At 58.2% G+C, this 24,974-nt stretch overlaps 1 protein-coding gene across 1 annotated transcript in view; it reads left to right on the top strand.

The window, feature by feature from the left end:
- JAKMIP3 (Janus kinase and microtubule interacting protein 3) overlaps nt 1-21,734 on the top strand; it is a 117,498-nt gene extending 95,764 nt beyond the window's left edge. Inside the window, exons 16-22 of the mRNA XM_073884722.1 lie at nt 142-210; nt 297-374; nt 4,055-4,258; nt 5,439-5,504; nt 7,132-7,170; nt 7,892-8,914; nt 20,453-21,734. Of these exons, the coding sequence (XP_073740823.1) occupies nt 142-210; nt 297-374; nt 4,055-4,258; nt 5,439-5,504; nt 7,132-7,170; nt 7,892-8,050 (615 nt within the window). The 3' untranslated portion in view covers nt 8,051-8,914; nt 20,453-21,734. The remainder of the gene's footprint in view (nt 1-141; nt 211-296; nt 375-4,054; nt 4,259-5,438; nt 5,505-7,131; nt 7,171-7,891; nt 8,915-20,452) is intronic.
- The last annotated feature ends 3,240 nt before the right edge of the window (nt 21,735-24,974 follow it).

The following is a 24,974-nucleotide window of genomic DNA, read 5'->3' as shown; positions in this document are numbered from 1 at the left end:
TCCCCACTCTCAGGGCTCACAGTGCCAACCCCGTCCCCACTCTCAGGCTGTCCATGGCGCCTGGGGGAGGGTGGGATGGCTTTGGTGCCTGTGTGGCCACCCAAAAGGTCACCGTCACCTGCTCTTTCGGTTTGTGCCCAGTGGCTCCAGCAGATTGAAGAAACAGAGTCGGCCCTGCATCGGAGGATGGTTGACCTAGAAAGTGAGAAGGTTGGTGGGTGTCTTGCTTTGTGTCTGCGGCACGGCATCAGCAGGTGGATGCCCGAGGCTGAGACACGGGTCCTTTTGTGTTTCAGGAGCTGTTCAGTAAGCAGAAGGGCTACCTGGATGAGGAGCTGGATTACAGGAAGCAGGCCTTGGACCAGGCTCACAAGGTAAGAGAAACCGACAGGGGGAGCATGCAGATTTCAGGTAGAAATGGGGAAAGCGTTCACATGCTGTGTGGTGTCTCTCGGGGTCTGGGTCCAGTGTGACCACCGTGGGGCCAGTCTCTGCACTGCTCCCTCCTGGTCAGTGAGGTCCAGGGATGCCTTACTGGTCCGGCAGCAAACACTTCACCCCGTGAATGCAAAACTCAAATGGATGTTTTAAAATGAGCTGAGAAAATGGGCTTCATTGACACATAACACATTTATAAATTAATTGAGCACGGTTGAATGTTTGTAAGAAACAGTCTCTGGGACTTCCTGTGAGAGTGCACCTGCTACTCTGAGGAATGGACATTGTATCGGCCTGTACATCTGCCCGGCCGTGGGGAGCACTTGCCTCCGCTGATAAACGTGGGGGTCCCCACTTGGGGTTAACACGGAGATCGGGGAGTCCTTGTGGACATGTCTCCACCACGGTGACACAGTCCTCACTGACACTGGTTTGACAAGGAGAAATCTCTGGAGCTTCGGGCTGCTTTGTTTCAAGAGGTGAATCCAGATCGGGTACCACATCCTTGCTGCTCAGATTAGTCCAGCCGAGGCGCACCACGGGGGGCTTCCCGGAGGTGGGACGCCCACACTCTCCCGGCAGTCAGTTACACCCTGAGTCCATGCCACCTCCCGGCACGGTGCTTCCAGGCCTGCCTTTGTGTCCGCCTGGACTGCCAGTCCTTAGACTCAGAGCGAGTCACGGCGCCAGCTCAGGGAAGGCTGTCCAGGGGCCCTTGTGAGGCGAGGGGTTGGGAACGGACCCTCCCACTAGCTGGACACCTGAGACCAGGGACGTCCCACATGATAAGCAGAGGTCTGAGTGCCCGCCTTCTGGAGTGTTAGGAGAGCGAGGTAGTTGTGCAGAGAGCACGTAGGGCACCAGCGGGTCCTGCCCAGCCTGGAAGCTGACAGCGTGGTTTCCGTTAACCCCATAAGGGCCCCGTGGGGCCGGGCAGAGCTTCTGCCCAAGCTGAGGGTGGGCTTCCTCTCCTGGGTGATGGTGGTGGTGCCGGTGGCCCACTCACCACCAGTGTGAGCAGCCATAGAGGAGGTGGTGGAGGGCAGTGGCCTTGGAGAGCCGAACAGGCACTGATGGAACTTCCCAGAAATATGGGCCAAGATCCCTGTTTGCAGTCCACAGTGCTGGGTGGGAAGGATGCTCGCGGTATTTGGGGGGCAGCTGGACAGCCCTGAGCCCCCCACCGCTGCTCCCTGTGCTCTGGTCCTGCATCCCAGACACGTGCACGGAGGGACAGCTCATCCCAAGGCCCCGGGCATTCCTCAGGATACGGTTCAGGAATATGTGGTGTCAGTGTCGAAAAGACGGGTCAGTGTGCGGGGTGTCAGAGAGGGCTGAATATCACACACGCGTGCACACACACGTGCACCTGCGTCTCAGAGAGCAGGGTGCCCTCGGGGGGCTACAGGGCTGCAGACCCCTGCCCCGGCTTCACACCCTCCCTGCTCTGTGGTCTCAAGGTGATGGTGGGGGTTTCGAAGGGGAAACGCTGGTCCCTGCTGCATGGTGGCCACTCTCGGGAAGTTGCTGGTACCCTAGAGGGGGCCTGTGGCTGGTGCTCAGGTCGGGGAGAAGGTCACTGCACCTCTCGTTTCCAGCTTTGTGCGAAGCCTTTGTGATGCTAGCAGTAAGCAGCCCCCACACACCCCAACTGCATTTTATTTATTTTTAAATGCTTGAGCTTATCTTAACCGCCTAAGCGCCTCTGCTCTAAGAAGTGGCTGATGTGGAGTGAGTGGGTGGTGACAGCTGGGGACAGTTTATTTTGTGACTGTCAAGAACAATAAAATGTGAGGTCCAAAGGGTTTGTTTTCATTCCCTAAAATGTCTACTAAAGCTGAAAGGACTTTTCATAATCATTTTGCCTGAAAAAAAGACCCTTCATTTCTGAAGAGATTACATTTTTGATGGGAGGATGGGTTTCTGTAGTTTAGGAATTTGGTTTTTTCAAAGATTGCATCAGGAAAATCTCTGGAGGAAAAAGTTTTAAAAGTATTACAGATCCAGTTGGTAAGTCCTTAGGAATTTATAACAAGGTATGCATTTTGTCTGCTGAGCTGCCGCAAAGGGGTCATTTTGCTTTGGTTGGCGCTGGATTTCTGGAAGGCGGCAGAGGGGTGAGCCCCACGCCCCATGCGGCTCTCTCCTTGTCCCCAGGGCCCTGCCAGCGCCCGCGGCCCCTGTTCGGCCTTCTCCCACATCAGCCTCAGCTTCAGCCCCAGCCTGGGGGGGGGGTCCCAGGGCCTGGCTCGCACTCAGCCGGTCAGCTTCTCGGCTTCTCTCAGGTGTTCTCATGGAGGGGACCTAGGGACTACAAGTCATTCCCCTGAGATCTGTGGCAAGCGCCGTGGCCCCTAGCTGTGGGGCAGCACGTGTTTGGGGACCAGCGGCATGAGGGGTTCTCTGTGTCCGAGCCCTCAGGAGCGGCGTGAGGCCTGAACTCTGGAGCCCCCTGCAGGGTCTGGACCCCAGCTGTCCCCCGCGGGACCCCGTGCACGTTGCAGGAGCCCACTTATCTCCCGACCTGGGGCCGGGAGAGCAGTTGCCTCAGGGAAGGGGCGGGCACTGGACAGCTCTGCGGGCGTGGGGTCCTAACCTGGGCTGGGCGGGGCACACCAGGCACAGGGGTACAGGAGTTCTCAGGATTCATCATCTGGAGAATGGAGGTGATGAAGCCGGGAGGTGAGCTCAGCAAGCACATGGGGCCTGGCTGCCAGCGAAGGTGAGGCCGTGTCCGAGACAGCAGGGAGCAGCTGAGAGAAAGGGGCACCCAGAGCCCAGCAGGTCAGGCTAAAACCAGGTGTCAGCAGGGACGCGCTCCCTCTGAGGCCCCAGGGAGGGTCCTTCCTGCCCCCTCCAGCTCCTGGCGGCTCCAGGTGTCCCCCAGCCTCTGCCTCCCTCTTCACATGGCTTCTCCCCCATGGCTTCTGTGACTGCCTCCAAGCCCCCTCTCCTTGTAAGGACACGAGTCTCTGGATTGCTGGATGCCTTCTCCATCCAGTATGATTCCATCCTAACGTGAGGGTAGCTGCAGAGACCCTAGTTCTAAATAAGGCCACATTCATGAGCTCCAGGGATCAGGACCTGAACGTATCTCTTGGGTACACGACTGACCCACCACACGTGGCACTGAGGACCACAGAGTGGCCCGGCCTCCCCGGGGAGAGGCTGAAAGTCAAGGACCTCCCCCACTTCTGTCCTTACATCAGAGAAACCCCTGTGAGCACTGCCCCTCTTCCTTCTTTGGGGCTCGTAAACCCAGGGTTTGAGGAAGGCCATGAGCCAAGGAAGAGGCCTTCCCTCAGCGTCCAGTCCTCCGGCTCCTCGGAGCTGTCCCCCTACTCTCGTCTCGAATATCTGCTTACCCGTTTTCCAGACGTTAGCGTGAGCTAAGACTCTACCTCCGAAGTTTTATTGCACACGTCAAAACCCGTGTAGAAGTGAATGCTCTTGTCATAACGACTCCTGCACTGGGTTTCCACGCTACAGGTCACGTAAGCCAGTCGAGGAGGAAACAGGCCCCTCTGTGGGGTGGCTTGGAGGCGCTGTCACCTCAAGGGATCACGGGGCTCCCTTTGACCGGCAGGCCAGACTAACGTGTCCCCTCCCGCCCCAGCACATCCTGGAGCTGGAGGCCATGCTGTACGACGCCCTGCAGCAGGAGGCCGGGGCCAAAGTGGCCGAGATCCTGTCGGAGGAGGAGCGTGAGAAGCTCAAGGTGGCCGTGGAGCAGTGGAAGCGCCAGGTCATGAGCGAGCTGCGGGAACGGGATGCCCAGATCCTACGGGAGCGCATGGAGCTGCTGCAGCTGGCACAGCAGGTGCACGGGGGGTCAGGGGGGCTGAAGAGGGGGCTGCAGCTGGCACAGCAGGTGCACGGGGGGTCGGCGGGGGGGGGGCCGAAGAGGGGGCCGGGTGCTTCATCTGCAGAGTCCCACGGGCACACCCTCCCGTGGTAGCCACATCTCTGGTGGCCACACCCTCCCATGGCAGGCCCTTGTGCCACACTGCCTGCCCCATCAGACCAGCCTCGGGGTGACGCATGCCCTCTCTTGGGTCTCCTGACTGCAAGGTCTCTAAGATGTCTCCTCCTTCAATTGTAAGGACGTGGTGAAGGTGTGGTCTGGGCAGCTCGTGGGCTGGGGAGCAGCCCCTGGCCTTTTCCTGACCTTGGGCACTTTAGGACCTCAGGCTAATCCAGCTGGTCCACTTCTAGCAGCAGGTGAGGGACCGGGCATTAGACAGCCTCTGTTCCCGTGTATGCCCATGGGGCCCGGAAGGGGCCTTTATGGATGCGTTCTGTGCTCAGAACACCCCAAATACAAAGGCTCCACTTGCAAAGTCAGAAAAATTAGTGACCCAGGCTTTACTGTGAATGTTTGGGTAACGTCTGATCAGAGCATCAGTCGGCTGCCAGGACACTTGCTGCGAGATTCAGGGTGGCCACTGTGAGGACCGTACCTGTGGGCCCGTCCTTCCCATTAGACAGGCTGTGGCCAGAGCTCGGCTGCTTCCAGGGTCCAGGCATCCCAGTCCAGTGAGGATGCACAAATTTGCATCTCATGGGCCTGGTCTACCACTGTGAACACTAGGGCTTCAAGCACGGCATCACCTTTGCAAGGGAGTCCTCCCTGGGGCGGCTTTGTGACTTGTGGTGGCCCTTCACGCTGCTGCTGGTGCCGTCTGGGAAGGGTGTGAATCGATTCCTGGGGTTTCCAGCACACGGTTTATGATCTGAAGTTGTAGGGGCGGGAGGAGCAGAGCAGACGACTGAGGAAGGCTGTGTCTGCCAGGGAAACTGAGGAAAGCCAAGCTGCCATCCTGCTTGGCCACGGATGCCGAGGGGTGAGCAGTCACAGAGAGAGGACAGCCAGGCTCCCGGTCACTCACTCCTGGTGCCGGCTGGCAGTGGCTCTATGACTTGTCCAACACGTAAATGAACGAACACCTTGGTTCCCAAATACTCCGATGAGTGAAGATTTTCCTCCTTTAACATTGCAGAGAATTAAAGAGTTAGAAGAAAGAATAGAAGGTCAGAAGAGGCAAATAAAGGAACTGGAGGAAAAGGTAACATACATGCGCGTTTTGGGGTCTGTTTTGTTCATGGGGAGTGGTGCCAGTTAGTGTGCTCTGGGGCGTGGGGCGATGGTGAACAGGAAGCCGAGCCGCCTCACAGGGGCCACGTCTCTCTCGGACTCAGTTTCCCTGGCTGTAGCAGTGGGAACTGGGCCGTCGACCTAGGGTCCTTGTAGGGCTGGTGGTCCTTGCTGACATATGGTATTCCTCCATGTTCACCAAGCGGTTGGTCTAAAAGTCAAGTTCGGGAAAGGCCAGATTTTCCTCTTGAAAGCAGGTCATCTGTCCAACACCAGTCTCTGGTTTCTGGGCCTTAATGCACCTGCTTTGGGGTTAGGATACTCAGGTGCTGGCGTGCAGGAAGTTTGGGGCCTGGGGCGGACCAGCTGGCTCTTTTCCCAGACCCCCAGCCCTTCCAGGCATGGAGTCACCGGGGCTCTGTCCGCTCAGCCCGATTAGGCCCTCCCTAAATCAAGGTGCCCAGAGTGTGCCCAGAGTGTGCCCAGAGGGAACACTCTTCCTGTGGTGTTTGCTTAGTTTGGGGGCTGTTCTTTCTCTGTGATTTAGGGATATTTTCATATCTCCATGGTCACGCTGATGTTCGGTTCTTGGGGTGGATCTCGCCAAATGACCAGCTCCCCACTGGGTGCTGAGTGAAGCGGCCAGTGGGGCCACCTCCCGGCCTTGTCTCTTCTGGAAAGAGCAGGAGGCTGCTGCTTGCTCGGGAGCCCCGCGGGGGGGCACAGCCTCCATCCCAGGAAGAGGCCGCAGGAGAGAGTGGCCCTTCCCAGTGGCCGCTTGCCACACCCCACCCACCCCTGCTCCTCAGTGACAACACCTGCCCCTTCCCTGGACCCTTTACTGTCATCTGCCCAGTGGTCGTCATGCCCTGAGTGCCCGTGAGCGGGCCCTAGAACCGCGCAGGGTGGGAAGCAGGGAGGCGTTCCTGCAAATAGAATTTGCTGCCCTGTGGACGCTGACCATGGGGAACAGGCCCGGAGGGGCAGGGGCGCTGTGCGCAGGGTCCAGCCTCAGGACCGCGCGGCGGCGGTCTCTCCCCCGCAAATAAACGTCTGTTTCCCTTTGCATCTTCACGGGAGAGCATTGTGCGTATGAAACACTTGGATTTTAACCGCCGGGTGTGAATTCCTTTCCCGTGGCTATGCCGCTGCAGAGTTGGCTGCCCCCCCGCCCCCGCCCTCCCAATGCCGCGGGAGGCGTCCGTGTGGCATCTGTGCAGGCTGCTGGCTCTTTCCCACCTACCGTGGGACCGGGACCGACGCCTTGTCGGGGCTCTGGGTTTGCCCGGCCCTCGGAAGGTCTTTCCACAAGACCCCAGCCTCATCCTCCGCCCGCGCGGGTCCGGAGCGTCAGCTCCACGTTGGCGGCGGGCGGACGCGCGTGCGTGTGGGTGCGCGGGCAGCACTGTCTTCACGCCCCGGGGGTCGCGCGCCCGCCACGTCCACGCCCGTGCCTGCTGGAGGCGCGTCTTGTTGTGTCTGCGACCAGGTCCTTTCTTGCCAGAGCTGTACAAACTCTTTTTCTCTCTCTTCCCTCCATGTCTCTGCCCTCCCCGTCCCTTTTCAGTTTCTATTTTTGTTCTTATTTTTCTCCTTAGCGTTCATTCTGTGGTCATAGCTCGCCTGGCCCCGACACGGTGAGTATTTCATCGGCTGGCGCCGCGCCCCCCAGGGGCCAGCGGGGCCCCCTGCGCTCGAGCCGCCCGCGTGCTGTCGGAAGCCCACGGCGTGTGCAGAGGGCCGATCCAAATCCAGGGCCAGGATTCAGGGGTCGGTCGGAGGGCTTGAGGGCGCTTGCCCCTCTTGAGCGGGGAGGAGCGCGGGGGAACCCTTCGTGGCGCCTACGCCGGCGGCGCCGCGCACGCGCTCTGCTTCCCTGCTTCTGTGGCCTCGGCAGGAAGCAGCGCTGGAGAGCACGGCCCTCTCGCGTTCCTTGTCCTGGAGAGCACGGCCCTCTCGCGTTCCTTGTCCTTTAACACTGGCGCCGAGGACAAGCTGGGCTTACACTGCAGACTCGCCCGGAAGTGCCCGGGCTTCCGTGACACGCGGGTCTCATTCACAGGCGTGAAATCAGTCATGCGCAGCCGTGGTGCCATTACTGAGGCTTTAGACCAGGGCCACATGCAAAGGCCTGACCACTGCTTCCTTCCGACATAAGATGAGAGGACCAGCAGCGCTGGCCTCGCCATCCCGCTCAGCCCATGCCGCGCCCTTCCGAGGGTGTGCAGGAGGCTCCCCTCGGGGCAGCGGCATCCTCTCCCTCTCCCTGACCCCACCCCCACCCCCTCCCCCTCCCTCCAGCCCCTTCCTCTCCAGAGAAGCCTCCCTGACCTGTGTCCTGAATCTTGTTTCTTCCAGCCCCCAGAGGAGCCAGACCCCTTTCCTCCAGCTGGACCCGAGAGCAGTGGGTGCCTGGGCGGCAAAACAAGATGCCCCGTCCAGTCCCTGAAGCCCCGAGAGGATCTGGTCTCTGGGGACCCCGTCCCATCGAGGAAGAGGGAGAAAGGGGGGCTTTGAGCACCTCTGAGCGGGCAGCTGTCCACTCTGATGAGCCAGAATTAAAACTCGTTTTTGACTGGGGCTCCTCTGGAAGAGGCTTGGTCTTGGCTGCTGGACCCTGGGGTCCCTCCTTGGGACGCAGCCTCCCGATCCCGGTGACAGGGATGCACAAGTTCCCTGCTGAGCAGGTGCAAAGAGCTGCTTCTGTGCAGGAGCATCCACAGCCCTACACTCCCACCTCGTGGGCCCTCAGTCGCGCAGCACACATCTCGGATGAACCGATCAGGAAGAACACAGGCAGCCCACAAAAGGACACAGTGAAGCCTGTGACCACAGAGGTGATCCTCATTCAGGGAAGCCCAGATGGGTCGTGGGGGATGTTCCGAGGACGGCTCCCCTGACCCCTCAGGTGGCCCATGAGGACCCCCTCACTTGGGGTCCTGCGCACCTCTGGCCAGCACACCTTTGCCTGGTTTTAAGATTCTGTTGCCTTGGGCGCTGGTGTGGGGGCCGCACGCACCGTGCCATCAACCTCGCCTTCTAGGCCACCCTGACCCACGTGGAGGAACACGGCGGAACTGAACCGAGACTGAGGACCATGACAGTGGGAGGTGGGACGAGAGAGTGTGCCGCAAGCCACTGGAGAGGGGCCTGGCTTTCCTGGAGCGCAGAGCCCAGGCACTGCAGAGGCCCTGGGCACCTGGAGCAGCCCCTCACCCCCTGCCCAGAGGCCATGGGCTTCAGGCGAGCAGAATGGGGCTGGAGCTTGCCCAGTGCAGGGCTCCGTCTTTTGCCCTCAAGGGCAGTGCCCATGTGAGGGCAGCCACACACCTGTGGTCCTGCAGCTACAAGAAGGGAGCCCGACGTCCAGGTGGCAAGCAGGTAAGTGCCCCCATCTGTCCATGGGAGACCACATTTCCCCTCCCCGCTGTTTGGGGCCCTCGTGGGGCATGGACGCACCTCCTTCTGGCCTCATCTGATCCTGCTTAGTCCAGTGTGGTCCCCGTGGAGGTGTAAGTTCAGTTTGCTGGGACCTGCCCTGCAGTGGAGCCCTCGGTGTCTGTCCAGGCTCACTTCCCACCACCACCCCTGGACCAGAGTCTGCTCCCTGACGGGCATCCCTATGTGGACTCTTCAGGGGCCCTCATGTGCTGACCCTGTGTGGACCTCCTGGTCCAGACCCAGGACACTTCCCCCAGGCCCCTGAGCATGTGCTGTGGGGATGTCCCTGTGCTTCAAGGTTCGAGGGTGGTCTCATCTCCCCACAGTAGAGAACTGTCCTAATGTGCTCCAGCCCCTGTGGGGTCTATTGGCCAGCCCTGCCCACCTCCACTCCCCGAAACTTTGAAAAAGAGAAGCTTCCTCCTTTACCCTGCAGAACAATCCTCCTTCTGCTCCTAAGCCGCGGCCCCCAGGCTGCCGTCCCCTTCAAGGCACAGTCATGAGCTTGGCCTCCTGGCCCCTCACCTCCTCTCCCTGCCCATCCCCCGACCCTGCCCCCCAGGGCTAGGAGGCCGCAGGAGGATCAGGCCCAGAAGGGGCACTCCAGGGCTGAGGCGTCCATTTCCAGCAGAGTCTCCTGAGTGAGGGTGCTTATGTGGGGCCTGGTGAGGTGCTGCTGGAGGCTGAGCAGTTTGCACCTCTGCATCTTCAGGCTGGCGATGGGGGACCCCACCCAGGGCTGCTCGATGCCCCTGGAGCTGTGAGCAGGTCCCCCCCTGTTGGGGGGCCCAGGGCCAGGAAAGCAGGGACTCAGGGAGCAGATCCTGGGCAGACACAGCTTCCCTGGGGAGCCTTTGGGCTGCCCCTCAGTGGCCTCGGAGCCTGGACAGGGCTCCCAGGATGCTCACAGTGGGGCAGCCTCAGCTCAGGGCTGGTGGGGAGCGGCGGCAGCACCAGACACACTGCACAGCAGACCCCTCGTGGGGGTCAGGCACCCCTAGGGGTGTGCAGGCATGGAGCCCAGGGGGAAGCACGCCTCCCCTCCACCCAGCTGCCCAGGGGTGAGGGAGAGCGTTCTCGAACACTCGCCAAAGTAGGAAAAAGTGTCTGAAACAGTGGCACCAGGCTGGCCCATCACATGGCAGAAACAGGAGCTCTGACAGCCTGATGTCCCGTGTGCGGTGGCCCTGGGCTTAACTCTTTCTCTGATGGCCGGGGCAGCCCCAGGCGCCGCGCGAGTGACAGCGCATCCGTGCATTCTATCACCGGTGACGGCAGCACCTGCCGGGCTCTGCGCTCTCCGGTGTCCTAACTAGTAAATACGTGGGGAGGGGCCCCTGAGGCCACAGATGTCCTGCTTCTGCGCACTGAGGTTGGTGCCTGTCAGCAGCAGCCTTCCTGCGGCCGTGGTGACTGCGGGGCCCTAACGGGATTTCCTGGGCCCCCATCGCTGCTGTTTTATTCCATTCTCTGAAGAAAACCCACCCATGTCCTTCCATTCCTTTCTTTATCCAGTTATTCATGTCAGTGCAGACTCGGGCATATTTAATTTATTCTGTGGGTTACAACCCAACACCATCACTAATTGCTTTCCTGGCAGGTTGTTCCAGCCTGAGCCACTGAGCGTGCATTTGCATGACTCCTGTGTCCCCTTGACATCCCGTCTGCTGAGTGAGCTCGTTCCTACTTTCTGCCACCCCAGGACGGGCTTGTAATGTCCCTGCCCCAAGGAGCACCTTCCTCCAGTTGCGGGATGGTGTTTAGGGACCAACTTCGCTGGGTGCTGGGTGTGCTCTTGCCTGGGGTGGGGGAGCAGCATTATCTCTAGGCCATCCTAGGGGAGGAGCATGGGAGTATTCATGCACATACCTGTGCGTATTTCTGCATCCATCCATCTATCATCCATCCATCCGTCCATCTATCTATCATCTATCTATCCATCCATCCATCCATCATCTATCCATCCATCCATCCCTCCATCATCTATCCATCTGTCCATCCATCATCTGTCCATCCATCCATCCATCATCTGTCCATCCGTCCATCACTCCATCATCTATCCATCCGTCCATCCATCCATCATCTGTCCATCCATCCATCCGTTCATCATCTATCCATCTATCCATCCATCATCCATCCGTCCATCCATCCGTCCATCCGTCTATCATCCATCTGTCCATTTATCCATCCACCCATCCATCTGTCTATCATCCATTCATCCATCCATCCATCCATCTGTCCAATCTGTCCATCCATCCATCCATCTGTCCATCATCCATCCATCCATCTGTCCATCTTCTATCCATCCATCCATTTGTCTGTTCGTCTATCTATCCATCTATCTATCGATTGATCATCTATCATTCGTCTGTTATAAACTGTGAGTTCATAATGATACCTCCAATTCCAGGCCAACAAGTCAAGTTCCATTCCAGCCCCCCCACTATTATCTGTAATTCCTTTCTTTGGCTCCCACTTTATACACTGCATGTCCTCACATGCTCAGCCCCAGTGTACACATGGAGCAGCTTCACAGTTGCTTACCATACACCCTGTGGGAAACATCTGCCAACTAGGGTGACGGACGCTGTGCACAGTCCTTTACAGCCTGTGGCATCCAGACAATTACTGTTTTCCAACAGTATTTCCAGACTTAGCTCAGCTCTCTCCTTCCCCACCTCTCCAGTGTGGCTGTGCTCTCCATTTGTCTCAGCTTTTGCGTTCCTGTTCCGCTTCCCCACATACTGACTTTTGTTTTATTTACACTCAGTAAGGTTCATTGTCCATGCTGGACAGTTCTCTGGGCTTTGGCACATGCGTGCGCCCACCACAGTGCTGATACAAGACAGTGCCACCAGCCTCAGCTCTGTCTTGTGCCCCCTGCAGTCACTCCACCCCCACAATCACCCCACCCCCGCCCCTGCAGTCACCCCTGCGATCACTCCACCCCCACCCCTGCAGTCACTCCACCCCCACAATCATCCCACCCCCACCCCTGCAGCCACCCAACCTTCACCCTGCAGTCACCCCTGTGGTCACTCCGCCCCTGCCATCACCCCACCCCTACAGTCACCCCTGCATTCACCCCACCCACACCCTGCAGCCACCTCACCCCCAGCCAACCCCTTAGTGTTCGACCTAAGAAAACTTTGCTTGATTCAAATCACAAGTGTTTTCTCCCATGTTTCCTTCTAGAATCACACGGCTTGATGTCTGGCACTTATATCCAAGACTGGTTCCGAGTCCATTTTGACACACGGGGCATGGTCTGGGTCAAAGCACGTGTTTTGCCTGCAGTCATCCATCCCTTGCTCTGTCCACCCCTTTGTGAAGAGCTCTTCCCCTTTTGGTTAAAATCTGTCTGCTTGGCTGGTCCAAGTCCCGGCCTGGCTGGAGTGTCCTCCCCAGCTCCGGGGGACAGGGCCACTGCCTGCTGGTGCCCCCCCGTGCTGGCCGTGCCCCTCAGCCTGGTCCCCACTGGTTCCTGGGGCTGAGGCCAGATTTCAGGGCCACACCTGCCCCACTCCAGGTCTGCAGGCCCGACATGTGTGACATTAACTGTCAGCAGATTTACGGCTGCCTGCTGGCAGCTGCAGGCCTCCAAGCCTGGTCGCGGATTGCGTGTGCCGTGCGGCATCCCAGGTGGGCCACAAAGGATGGCCACGTGGTTGGTCTTGAAATGCAGGGAGAAGCTGCTCTCTTCCACAGTCCATCCATAGTTAATGACCATTGTGTGCATATAGAACAGGAAATTGCATTTAAAAATATCTGTCTATAGCTATAATTCTTCCACGATAACCCAATGACATTTTCTTGAGGGGTAGAGCCCCTCAGACTAGTACTAGGCACCAAAGGGCCCTGCCTCAGCACCTGCCAGGGAGCTTTGTCAGCCCGGACTTCTACCCCAGGTGGAAATCAGAGCCCACGGTCAGACATGTACCTGTCCGATGGCAGGGGACAAGCCTGTGCAGCCTCCCACATGGGCAGCCACGGTGTGGCCACATTTGTGTGTCAGAATGAGCTAGGTTGAAGGTCACTGCTGGTGTGCAGAATTGTGCTAGTCCCAAGACTGGCTCATGCCACACTCTTGCCCCTGGTCCTGGAATGGCCCAGCAGGTAGTCTGTTCTTTGTAACATCTGTGGGTAACTGGTTTCATCCCCTGCCCCCTTCCCGTGAGGTAACTGCCGTCTGGGCCGTGGAGCAGCACCCCTATGCTGAGCTTTGTACCAGACACCTGTGTTTCTAAAAGATAGAATTTTTATTGTCTTGTAAGTCATTATAAAGGGAGGCATCATGCTTTCTGTAATTTTGGACACATTTTGCACTTACTATCCTCGTGCTAAGATTCACTAGTGATTGGCGGGTGCCTATTTGTCGGTGTTTATGACTTCTTCCTGGGACTTCCTGCTGGACGCTTGGGGCTTGCTTTTGTGGAGCTCACTGATGTGGGAGATTCTTCTGGGTGTCCACCTAGGAGTCAAGATGCTGGGTCATCGGAATCCAAATGCTCAGCCTGAGGACGCACTGCCAAATTCTCTTCTGGTTCATGTTGGGTTCAGACCAATTTATTTTTGTTCTTTGCTCAGAATCCCCTGTTTTTACTTTGTTGTGTAAGGTTTTCTCTGACATTACTAGATTCGCTCACAATCTCAGGCAGACCGAAGATTGAAGAGCTGGCTTGCAGCCAGCGGCTTCCCTTCCCCCTGCTCTGTCGCCTCGTCCATTCTTCCCAGCCATCGGCTCATGGCCTGCGGCCAGCTGTCTAGTCATCCAGAATGTTACCATCTCAGTGAAAGCAAATGGATCTTTTCACTGGAATGACCATGAGGCCATTAATAACAGATGCCATTATTAGAGAGGTCGGTGTCAGGGTAGGTGGATGTCCCCTTCCAGGGCTGTGGGAGCAGGGGCTTATAACCTTGATTGGAAACAAAACCGAGAACCGATGCAGAACGAGGCAGGAAGTTTGTGCACAGGTGTGAGCCTGTGCACTGTGTGCGCGCAGTGTACCCACTGTGTGCAGTGTCTGTGGGCTGTGTGGGGTGTGTGTGTACATCTGTGCAGTTGGGCGTGTGTGTGGTCAGGCAGAGACCTAGGAGCCCGGGCAGTGGCTTCTATACCCACACCAACCAGGGGGACTGTGCATGTGGACTTTGTGTGGTCCATGTGTGAGGACAACGGGCAAGTGGGACTAGGCTGGCTTCTTGGCGCTCTCCGGCCGTACCTGGAGGGCATGGCCCTGGTGACTTCTGGGCTGATGTGGATCTGGGAGGGCCCACGTGCTCAGGTGGTTGGAAGGCGGGTGGTGCTGTCGGTGCCAGCCTTGGCCGGTCCCTGCACCGTGAACACGGCACTGGAAGCCTCCTGCCCTGTCCCCACCTTTGGAATTACAGCCCCACCACGACCCCCAGGTATAGCCTCCCACTGGAGTGGTTCCCTTGAGAAGCAGGGGTAGAGGCTTATGGGGGGCCACAGACAGGACAGGCCCCACTCTCCCCACTGGCCGAGCGTGGTAAACGGGGGAAGCCCGGCCCTGGGGGACTGTGGCGCCTTGTCCCCCTGCACTTGGTGTCCCCTGACCTCCAGGGCTGCAGGCACATGTCCTGGGTGCTGCTGAGAACTCAGTGGCTTGGGCTATGGGTGCACCGCCCTTGGGTCAGCAAGGGCCCAGCCTGCCGTGGCGCCAGCTGGCCACACCCCGTTGGCGCTCTGGGCTTCAGGACCAGGACACACAGCGCTGATGCAGCCGGTGGGGCCCCTCTGCGCCAGGCCTCAGGAGTCATAGAGGTGCCGAGGCCACGAGGGGCTTAGCGGGTGAGAAGCAGAGTGGGCGGTGGGCTTGCTGCTAAGGGACTGGTGCCCACCTGCCCAGCTGTGGGGCCGCACACAGCCTGCTGGGATGCCTCCCCTGTGATGGCAAGTGTTGGGGGAGATCAGAGATCACTGCCCTGAAGCTCGCCTCCCAAGCCAGCCTATACTTGTTTCCAGCAGGGGAGCAGCCTCTGCTGGCCAGCCTGCATGGGCCCCTTTCTCCTTGCTGTCTCCTTTGGCTGGCTGCACAGGGGCCCCACCTCCTGCCCCCTAACACCCACCTCGCCTCCCATTCTCATCTGGATGGGTGGCTCGGGGATGGCCTCTCTCGTGCTCAGTGCTCCCTTTGGCTTGGTCTGCTCCAGGCCCCCCACCCCTGCCCAGGGGGACCCCTGCCCTGCTGGCTCCTGGCTGATGCTCTGGCTCTCTGGAGGAGGGAGCTCAGTGGAGGCTGCCAGGGGCTTGGACAGGCATGGGCCCACTGTCCAGCATGCCCCTCCATGGCCAGACTTCACCTCCAGGGCACTGGGCTGGGGCTCAGGGTCCTGGGGACTGTGGGAGGTTGGTCCTGCGAGGCGAGGGGCCTTGCTTACCTTTGGAGGTTCCATCTGAGAAACAGCCAGTGTGGACAGACAGGGGGTGACCTGGTGGGAGCCTCTGGAGCCTCTGGCCTTGCCCGGCCTGTGAGGGAGACCAGGATGGTCTGGACATGGGTGAGGCCAGGACCCCCCACCTGCCAGGGTTCCTCTGTGATTTCAGCTCTGTAGCCAGTGGACCCACTGCGGTGCTCCCTGCCCTGCCTCCCCCTCCCACGAGCTTCGGGACCACTTCCATACACCTAGGGTAGGCCAAGCTTGGCGGGGGGTGATGAGAAATAGTCCCAGGCCAGTGCCTCAACAACCGAGATAAGGGGGTGTCCTGTCCAGCGTGGCTCACTGCCCGTCTCCACTCTGGTCCCAGCATCCATCCCTGCTGGCTCGGCATCCGTTCCTCTCTAGGCCAGCTCGTCTGGCTTGCCTGACTGCCAAGGTCCTCGGGGGTCAGCGGAGCCGGGGTCCCTGTCAGCCCTGGCAGAGGGAGGCCAACAGGAGAAGAGGCAGGAACTCAAGTCCACCAAAATGCCCCCGGCCGCGGCGCACGCCGGGAGAGCCTCGTTCCAGGGAGGGGCCGGCCCCGAGTCTGCTCTTTGGGCGGTCCAGCAGGTGCTGAGGCCACGGGGTGTGGGCCCCACCTTGAGAACTGCTGAGTTTCCAGCCCGGAGGAGCCTGCACAGGCACTGTTGACCCCTCCTGGGGTTGGGCCGCGAGCAGACCATTTTCCATCTTGGCTGCGGGCGACGCCTTCTTCGGTTTGATTTTCCTAAAGTGATCCTGTGACACGCTCTGGGATTTAGTGGCCTCCTGGCCCCTTTCCAGCAGCGTCTGTGGTCTCGCCAGCCATGCCTGCCGCGACCATCTGCGTGGGGTTCGGGGCAAGCCGCCAGCAGGGAATATGGCGGCGGCTTCGGAGCCAGCAGGCCTGGGTTTGGGTCCTGCTGCTGCCCTGAGTCACGCGGCCACCCCAGGTGAGGTGACCACTGTCCACCTCGGCCTCCTCAAGGTGTGGGAGTTAGCGGGTAATGCGTTGTCCTGGTCAGGGTTCCTGGAGCCACAGAACCGGCGGGATGTGTCCATGTCTCTCTCCATCAGCCTCTCTTGGAGAAGGGATTATTGTGACAACCTGGCTCACACAGTTACGGAGGCCGAGAAGTCCAGAGACCTGCGTTCGGCAGGCTGCGGACCCAGGAGGGCCTCGGGTGCCAAGGCAGCCTGAGTCCACGGGTCTGAGACCCAGGAGAGCCGATGCCGTGAATTCCTGTCCAAGGAGAGCCCATGTTGCAGCCCAAGCCTGAGGGCGGGAAAAGGTCGCTGTCCCAGCTCCGTCAGGCAGCAGGTGTCCCTCTTAGCCAGCCCTTTTGTTCTAGTCAGGCCTTCGCCTGATTGGATGAGGCCCACCTGCACAGGGGTGGGGGGCGGCAGTCTGCTTTACTCAGCCTGCGGATTCAGGTGCTGATCTCATCCAGAAGCACCTCACAGACACACCCAGGATAATGTCAGCACCGGTGGCCCATCAAGGACATGCATGAAATTAACCTCCACAGCATTCAAGAGTCCTGGGGCCGCGTCCTCACCTATGACCCGCTCTGTGACAGGGCCGCTGCCCTTCTGGTGCTTACCAGGCCGCCCCCGAGTCAAAGCCACAGGAGGAGACCCAGAGCAGGGCGTGGTGTGAGTGGGGATGGCCCCCGAGGGTAAGGACCAGCCCCGCTCTGCGTGGGCCCCACGGGTCTGCTCTGTGCGGCTGGGGAGGAGGCTGGCGGACGCAAGGGCAGGCAGGAACTGACGGCCACGCTGGCGCCCGCCGGCCACCGTTCGTGGTTGATGGGAAGGCCCTGCAGGGAGCTGAGAGCCAGGAAGCGTAGCTGGGTCTGAGCGAGGCCATTTATTTCTTGATGTTTCTCCCAAATCAGAGCTTTGGGGAAAAAGACTTTCGCCCTGAGCCGAGTTACTTTTGCCATTCTTTCTTTCTGGTTTGAAAATGTTTGGCTACACATTCCCAGACACACAGCTTATGTGGAAAGGCTCTGTTTCTCACCTCGAAGCTGACGCTGTGTGTATGTGTGCGGGTTCTCCTGGGTCTGCGGCATAGGAAGTAGGGGTGGGGCGCGGGGGCGGAGAGCAAGGGCTGGGTCACAGGGTGCCCGTGGAGCTGGCCGTCACCCACCCTGCGTGGGGCCGGTTTCCTCGTCTTGCGTGCTCTCTGGAGGCCCCGGTGAGGCGCCGGTCTGGGCTTTCCCGTGGCGCTCACCATCTAACTGCAGATGGTGAGTTGGGTTGGCGCCCATCCCAGTGGGCTTCTCCGACCCCAGGAAGACATCTTCTCCTTTGCCAACAGCTTTCTGTTTCCCAACAGTGGAGGTCCCAGCGGGAATTCCCGGCACAAACACAGATGGCGGGAGCCTGTTACGCGGGCTCTATTTTGACATTAATCAGAGTGCTGTTTCCTAATCCATATGTACGACTCCATGTGTTACCAGTGGCGTCCCCCGTGGGGTCCCGCCTCTGCAGCCTTCCCCGGGGCTCTGCTGTCTTCATGTCTGTTGGGCCGGGTGCCCCCACTCTCTTCTCATCTGGGTACTTATGCAATGAAAGCTATTCGTGACTTTGGTTATCCACTTATTTCTGTATTTTATCACCGACTCTTAGTGCAGCCCGACGTGAAAATTCTGTCATAATCTCTCCCTTCAGAAGGAAGGGCGAGGCTGTGACTCTGGGTGCCTGCCCTGGTCGGGACATCCCCCCATCCCAGGGCAATTGCTTGTGCACCAGGCTCTGGCCCCTGGGCTCTGAGCAGCTCGGGGGCACCCCCACCAGCCCCACCATGTGCCACAAGTGCCTCCCCTGTCCTCTCTGGCCACACGACGCTAGTCCGTGTTCCCATCAGTGTGCTGGGCTTTTCTCTTGTGACCTGTGAGCCTCTCGAGGAGCTGTGTGTGGTAGAGGACATCCCCGGCTTGCTCACTGTGAAATCCTCAGCAGGCCCAGTGTGCACTCCAGTAGTACCTGGCCCCTAAGACACTCAAATAAACATTTGCCCCATAAAAAGCCAAATAAGTGAACAAATATGCTCACAGAGGCCAGACTCCATGTCTTCTCCTTCCCACGGCCGCATGGTCTCCCTCCACTCCCAGAAGCGGGAAGCAGAGTGTTTGGGGTTCTCCAGGAGCACCCATGTTCTCTGTGAGTCACCAGGATTCTCGGGACCCAGCGCACAGAGGTACTGTGGCTAAGATTTATCTCAGTGACGTAATCAGGACATACAGCTGGATCTGTAATCCCAAAGACTCGGACAGAGTCTGGAGAGATCCATAAGCACATTTCCTGTGCTCTCCACCTCCCGTGGGGACCACACGGAGCACACCCTTCCCCAGCAGCAAAAATGCAGCCATCCCTGTGCATGAAAATGTCAGGCCCTTGGGAGGAAATGGGTGTGTGGCACATATCACATCTTCTGTAGAAGCTGTCGAGGTCAGTCCACCAGCACTTATCACTTATTGCTCAGGGAGAGCTTCGCAGGCAAGGCCCAGAGGCCAGTCAAGGGCTGACCTTGCAAGCAAAGTGGGCCCTCCTACCGACAGCCGCCTCAGTCCTGCTCACAGAGGCACCCGGGGCTCTGCCCTAGCTCTGGGCCAGGGGCTTGGTGGGGTACTGAGGAGCCCTGTGGGGCCACAAGACCAAAGTCACACCCCTGGGTGATCTCACGCTCACCTGTCTGTGGCTTTTATGGCTCCGACTTGGAGGAGTTTTTGGGCTGTGGGGACCATCAAGAATTTGGGCCCATGGTCAGAAAAGGGAGGGGTGGGAAACACCATGTCCCCCAGAGGAGGTGGCCCTGGGGGGCAGAAGGCACTTGGGAAGCCCAGAATCCTGAAAGCGGAACCATGCCTCTGTGCATGTGTGCATGAGTGTGGGTGCAGAGTGTTGTGCTCACGGACAAGGGCAGAGAGTCCCCCCTTCTGGAGACAAAGGCAGTGACCCGAGCGTGTGAGCAGTAAGGCAGGACCGGCTCAGGAAGGGCATCCAGCAACCACAGGCCACCAGATGCCATTGTCTTGTTCCTTCCACTTGGGGAGTGACTTTTTCGGGTTCTGCACTTTATTCTCAATCAGATTTTTTCTGTGTTGGCATGTGTGAGGTTCATACCACAGGCAGTAACCGTCTTAGCTCAGAGAAGCAGTGCCGTGGGGTGGGAGGGCTGGTGGCAGGTGGGCAGGGCCCCCGGCTCTGGCTGGCCGGGAAGTGTGACCTCGGGGGGGTCCCACTTATCTTGGAGTGTCAGCTTTTCTGTCTGCAAAACAGAAGGGCTGGACAGGCCCCTTCATCTCTAACATCCTGGAACTGGATGAGTGGAGGAGAACCTACTTAGATATGAATCCGATTGAAGAGACAAAGAACAATGTGTCGCTCTAATTGTTCAGAGATTCCCGCTGTGATGTGTGCTGTGGGGGAAGTGAGTGTGTGTGACTCCACCCAGTTTCATTTTCCTTCTGCATGGGGGGGGGGTCTTCCTGCTTAGAAGGTAGGTTAGAAACCCCAAACCGAAAGAATCCTCTGCAGCACCTCCTAGACTAGGAACATGTGGAGCCCAGGGGGCCTGCCTTGGATGCCCCTATCCCTGCAGCTCATGCAGGGCACCCCGTCCTTGTGCGGAGGACCCCGAGCAGCTCCTTCATGTCTCGTTCCAAGCAGGAAAGATGTGAAAGGTAATAAGGAAGAATTGGTGCCTAGCAGAGGCCCGCCATTTCGGTAACGAGAGGACATGGAAATTGGGTATTCAGGTAGACAGCTGCCCCAGGCGTGGCGAGGGAGACCCGAGGCCACGTCTGCACTCATCTTTGCAGCTCTTCTAGGAAGAGCCCTTTGCAGCTCCTGCACCAGCTGCTGAAGACAAGGCGCCGTGGCTGGTGCTGGAGCCTCTGTAACCCAACCACCCCCGTGCAGAGCCCACACTCCATCAGCGCCTTTGCCCGGGGCGTCTCTCCAGACCTTCCCCACTGCGAGCCTTGCCTCACAGGGCCTCGGAGGGCTCCCGCTAGAATAAAGCTTTTTGTCTTCACTCTTTTTCAGAGAAGACATAGCACATCGATGAAGCCCGTTTTAAGCCTGACTTCCCTTCCTGCTGAGTGCTCTGACCCACAGCCCAGGAACGTCTTCCAGATACAGCCCGACTCCCGGGTTGGAAGAGGCTCTTCCATCGACTCCGCACCCTCGAGGGTGCAAGGTGTGTGTGTGTGTGCGCGTGTGTGCATGCATGTGCGTGAGTCTCTGTGTATGCAGTCGTGCATGCTTAACCAGGAGACGAGATTTTAGCTCTTTTGAGGCACCTGGAGGTTGATGTGCTGGGTGGTGACACCTGCAGCCAGGTGAGAATGTAACAAACAACACAGCATGAAAGGAAAGCAAACTACATTTCTCAGGGGTGGAAAGGAGGGGCGACTGTGTCTGCAAGTGTCAGATTCATTTTATATTTGTGTCGGAAGACGTGTTCAACTCTGGTGCACACGGCTGTCCCCAGACCAGGCTTGATGCCCTAGGCTGAAATTGGAGAAAGTTTACAGGATCAGACAGATATGCTTCTTTTTAGCGGGTGCGGGATTTCTGCTGGGCTCTGTTAACCCACTTCCGTCCTTTCTGTGGTCATGAAAACCACAGTTACTCACTTGGACAAGACACAGGGTGAGTCCACTCCTCCTTTAGCTGAGGCTGCTGCTGGGGTTTGCAGACTGAGTCTGAAATCTTGTTTCATCCTCCGTGCATAGTTTTGTGTCATTCCAATGACTCCCTGCTCTCGGCACACGTTGTGCTCAGAACCGAATGGCAAATAATAGTCTTGAGCTAATCAAAGCCGCCACGGAGCTATGGATGAACTCCCAGATTGGAGCTGGGTAGAGTGTATGAGGCAGGCGTCCAGGAAGTCCGCATGGGGAGGCACATGTTGCGGCCCCAGCAGTTACTGCCTAGGAGTAGCAGCCGAGCGGGCTGGCCATTCAGGAGCTAATGATGTGCACTCGAAACCCAAATTCACATCGCCTGTGTTCATTTGGATCATCGTGATTTTGCATGTTGGACATCTGTCTGGAGCACGTCATAGGCTGTCCACCACATGCCAGACAGTCTTATCGCTCTGTAATCTGGAAATGGGCAAACTCTGCAAGGCAGAGAAACATGAAGATCTGGACCAGTGCTTACCAAGTTGTTGCTTAAATGTAAAAGTACGTAGTGAAAATGGCTCAGTGAATGTTTTAAATAATATTCCACGTACCAAACTGCATTTGTACCATTGCCATGTTCCCGAAAGCCCACATGGAGCTGCGATGCCCGCCCTTGTCTGCAGAGATCACTGTTTCTATTCATGCTAGCATTTTGGAACTGGGCTTTTGCCAAAAAAAAAAAAAGAAAAAAGAAAAACAAAAAGCAGTTAGGTGCATTTGTCACTGATTCCTGCTAGTCCAGTGAGCATCTGAAGAATTCAGGTGTTTTAAAATCACATGCTTTTTCTAAATCCTAGAGTATACCTTTCCTGCTAAACCAGTGGGCTGCATTGAATTTCCTGAAAGTACCTGGGCTCTGTTACTGCAACTTCCTCAAACGGGATGTCTGTGTGTCAATGCCAGTCTCTCTCATGGAATGAGAGGACGGACCAGAAGTTGCCAGAAGGGTTTATTGTGTAACCAAGACGTGGACATGTGTTATCAATACAATCACATTGTGTCCACAATACCCAGAACAACACAGATGTTTTCGTTTGTCTACACTAGAAATCCATGTAAATTGCAGCTCCCTGGTTGACACGGATGTGTGAGTGTGTGCACCTCGTTTCCACGTGTCCACGGTCTGTCCAGCTGCTGAAGGACTGTGGCTCTTCCTTAAAGTGTTCAGCTCTTGCAGAACCCGTAGCCTTCAGGACACCCCGCGTGCCTTACATGGCTTGTCAATACCGCACTGGATGTCGAGAAGGAAGGTGTGCCGGGAGTGGGTTTGGAGGCATCGAGATATCAATCCACATGGACCATCACCCCATCACTGAAACCTTAAGATGGATTGTGTGTTTTAACACAGTAAAGGATTTACATTTAGGCTCAGGAAAACCAAGTTGTAAATATATGTATCAAATCATATATTTGTTTACTGTATTTTAAAGAGCTTTATTGTAAATATATGCAACAATGAATTAGGACTCGTTTTACCATGGCAATACGCCAGCCAGTATCTGTGTTCTCTGAAGCAGCTCCTTACTAACCACGTTCTAAACATGTGATATTCTGTTCAGTGCTAAACAGTATTCACAGGCCTAAAATAGGTTTGTATGGTGGTCAACTACAAAATTTTGCACATATTTTTGTATTGTGATTCCTATGCTATATACCAGAGGATTTTTACTCATTTGTAAATTATTGTACAGTTTTAATAAAAAATGTTTTAAATCTTAGAGGATCAAAGTTCCCTCTTCCCAAAGCATTAAAGTCTGGACATAGTGGCTATGCTAGCCACTTCTGATGCTGTGTTCCACACCAGAAAGGGAACTGGGCCTCCTGCGCACTGGGGAGGGGAGCCAGACGTGTTTACCCGCAGCCCCTCATCCTGACTCACGGAAAATCACCTGGAAGACAGGCTTTGAAATCACGGGTGCCTGGCAGCAGCTGGCTGAGGTCAGCCACCAGGCAGGCTTCCTCCCGTAGCTGTTTATCAAGTGAGAACCAGAAGAGAAAACTTAAGTTTAGAAAAGTAAAAGAATTTCTGTCCATGAATAAGAACACTGGGCACCAGATTTCACTTGCACTGGACTTCACACAGTTAAGTAGAGGCTGTTTTATCAACCACCTTGGGGGGAGTGGAAACCAGAGGTGGACCAGAGGTGGGAAAGTTGCTGATTTAGCTCTGCAGAAAAGCTCCTGCTGCACCAGCACAAGTGTCCTCGAGGTGACCCTCATTGTCTGAACTTACATTTTGAAATGCCTGCTGCGTTAACAGAACAGAGGCTGGGATGTCTTTTCCTTAAAAGTCAGTCTCTACAGGGCTTGACAGACGGACAGCATCGTCCTGTGACCCTGGGCAGGCTGAGTCCCTCTGCCCTGTCTCACCCCAAAGCCTTGAACTTGGCTTTAAGGGCAGTCAGGAGCAGCTCTCTTGGGTGTATCCTCCTGACCCTCTCCACTTGCCAAACATTTCAGAGTCAGAGCTTCCTTGCCGGGCGTAGGACCTCCCACGGGGCCCAGAAATGTGGCCCTGGCCCGCCCTGCCGGCTGAGCCGGAGGTGGGAACCCACGCGCTTCGCTCGGACGGAACGCTTGCCCTTGGACTAGCCCGGCGCGTTCAGCACTCGCTGCGCGGACAGCGCCAGCCCCTTGCGGGCTGGCTCCTGGTCCGGCAGGGGGTGGGCAGGAGGGCGGCCAGGGGGCGGAGGCGAGGAGAGCCAGGCCCGGGTCCACGCGCGGCGAGCACACCTGCCACAGGAGGCTGGGGGGCCGGCGGGCCCTCGCCCGCTGTCGCCAAGGCCGCACGTCAGCCGCAGGAGCCGGCGGAACCTCTGCCCGCGGGCCTGGGGACGCCGGGCGCAGGCAGCCCCCGGGTTCGGCCCAAGCTCGGCGGCGTTTTCCGCTGCGTGGAGGACGCCGTTGAGAACAAGACGCTACAGCTGGACGCGTCGAGCGGCGGCCGTCGGAGCCTTCGGGCTGGAGAGCCTTACAGCGGGCCACGTGGCGACCCAGAGGGATCGGGCGAACCAGGCCGAGATGGCCTGGAGGCGGCGGCAAGTCTGGGAGAGCCGCCCGGCGTGAACCAGGGCCGCGGCCCCCAGCAGGTAGTAGCCGCAGGGCAGAGGCCACCGGGGCGTGGGCCAGGGGCTGGTCCTCTTCCCAAATCCCCAGGCTCTGCGAGGGGGCCCGAGGGATGGGGAGGGGCCTCCCTCTCCCTGACTGAACGCGTCTGTGCCTGGGACTAAGCTGTCCTGCGCAGCGCCTCAGCCCCAGCCCGCGCTTTCGGCCTCTTCTGCCTTGGTTCTGGTTCTCCGGTCCGTCAGGGGCTCTGGGTAGCTGTCTCTTCCTCTCGCTATCTCTTTCTATCTCTGTGTCTCCCCAACTTTTCCCCCTGTCCCCGAGCTCCGCGCGGCCGCCGGAGAGCAGCCTTGAGGAGGTGTGTCCACCGCCGGGTCCCAGAGCCAGTACACCGCCCTGCGTTCCGATCCAGGCCCCGGCCATAGATGCTAAGGAGCCAGGCTTTGGCCAGAGGCACCTCCCGGAGGGAGTCCGGCTTCCTCAGCGCCTGGGCCTGGACTTGCGACTAGGCTTAGTCCCCGCGGCCTTGGGGGCTTCGGGTCACCAGGGAGCTGGCGGTGGTCCGCGGGGCAGGGTCGAGGGAGGGGCCTCGCAGGACTGCGGGACCTCTCCGCCCTCCTTCCGGGGATGCAAACTCCGCACACACAGGGGCCAGGACCTGTCGCAGACCTCTCCCACTCCCCACGCAGCATGCGTCCGCGGGTCCGCGTGGGGCCTGGGGCACAGAGACCCGGCCGGTGGCCACCACAGGGGCCGGGGGCCGCGCCCCGGGTGGGTCCTGAGCACGGCTGGGGCGGGGCTTGAATGCAAAGGAG

Source organism: Callorhinus ursinus, unplaced genomic scaffold (assembly GCF_003265705.2).
Source record: "Callorhinus ursinus isolate GAN/ISIS: 27379988/994484 unplaced genomic scaffold, GSC_fseal_2.0 scaffold58, whole genome shotgun sequence".
NCBI classification, from domain to species: Eukaryota; Metazoa; Chordata; class Mammalia; order Carnivora; family Otariidae; genus Callorhinus; species Callorhinus ursinus.
The sequence above is the reverse complement of the archived record's forward strand: the minus strand, read 5'-3'. Positions and strand labels throughout refer to the sequence as shown.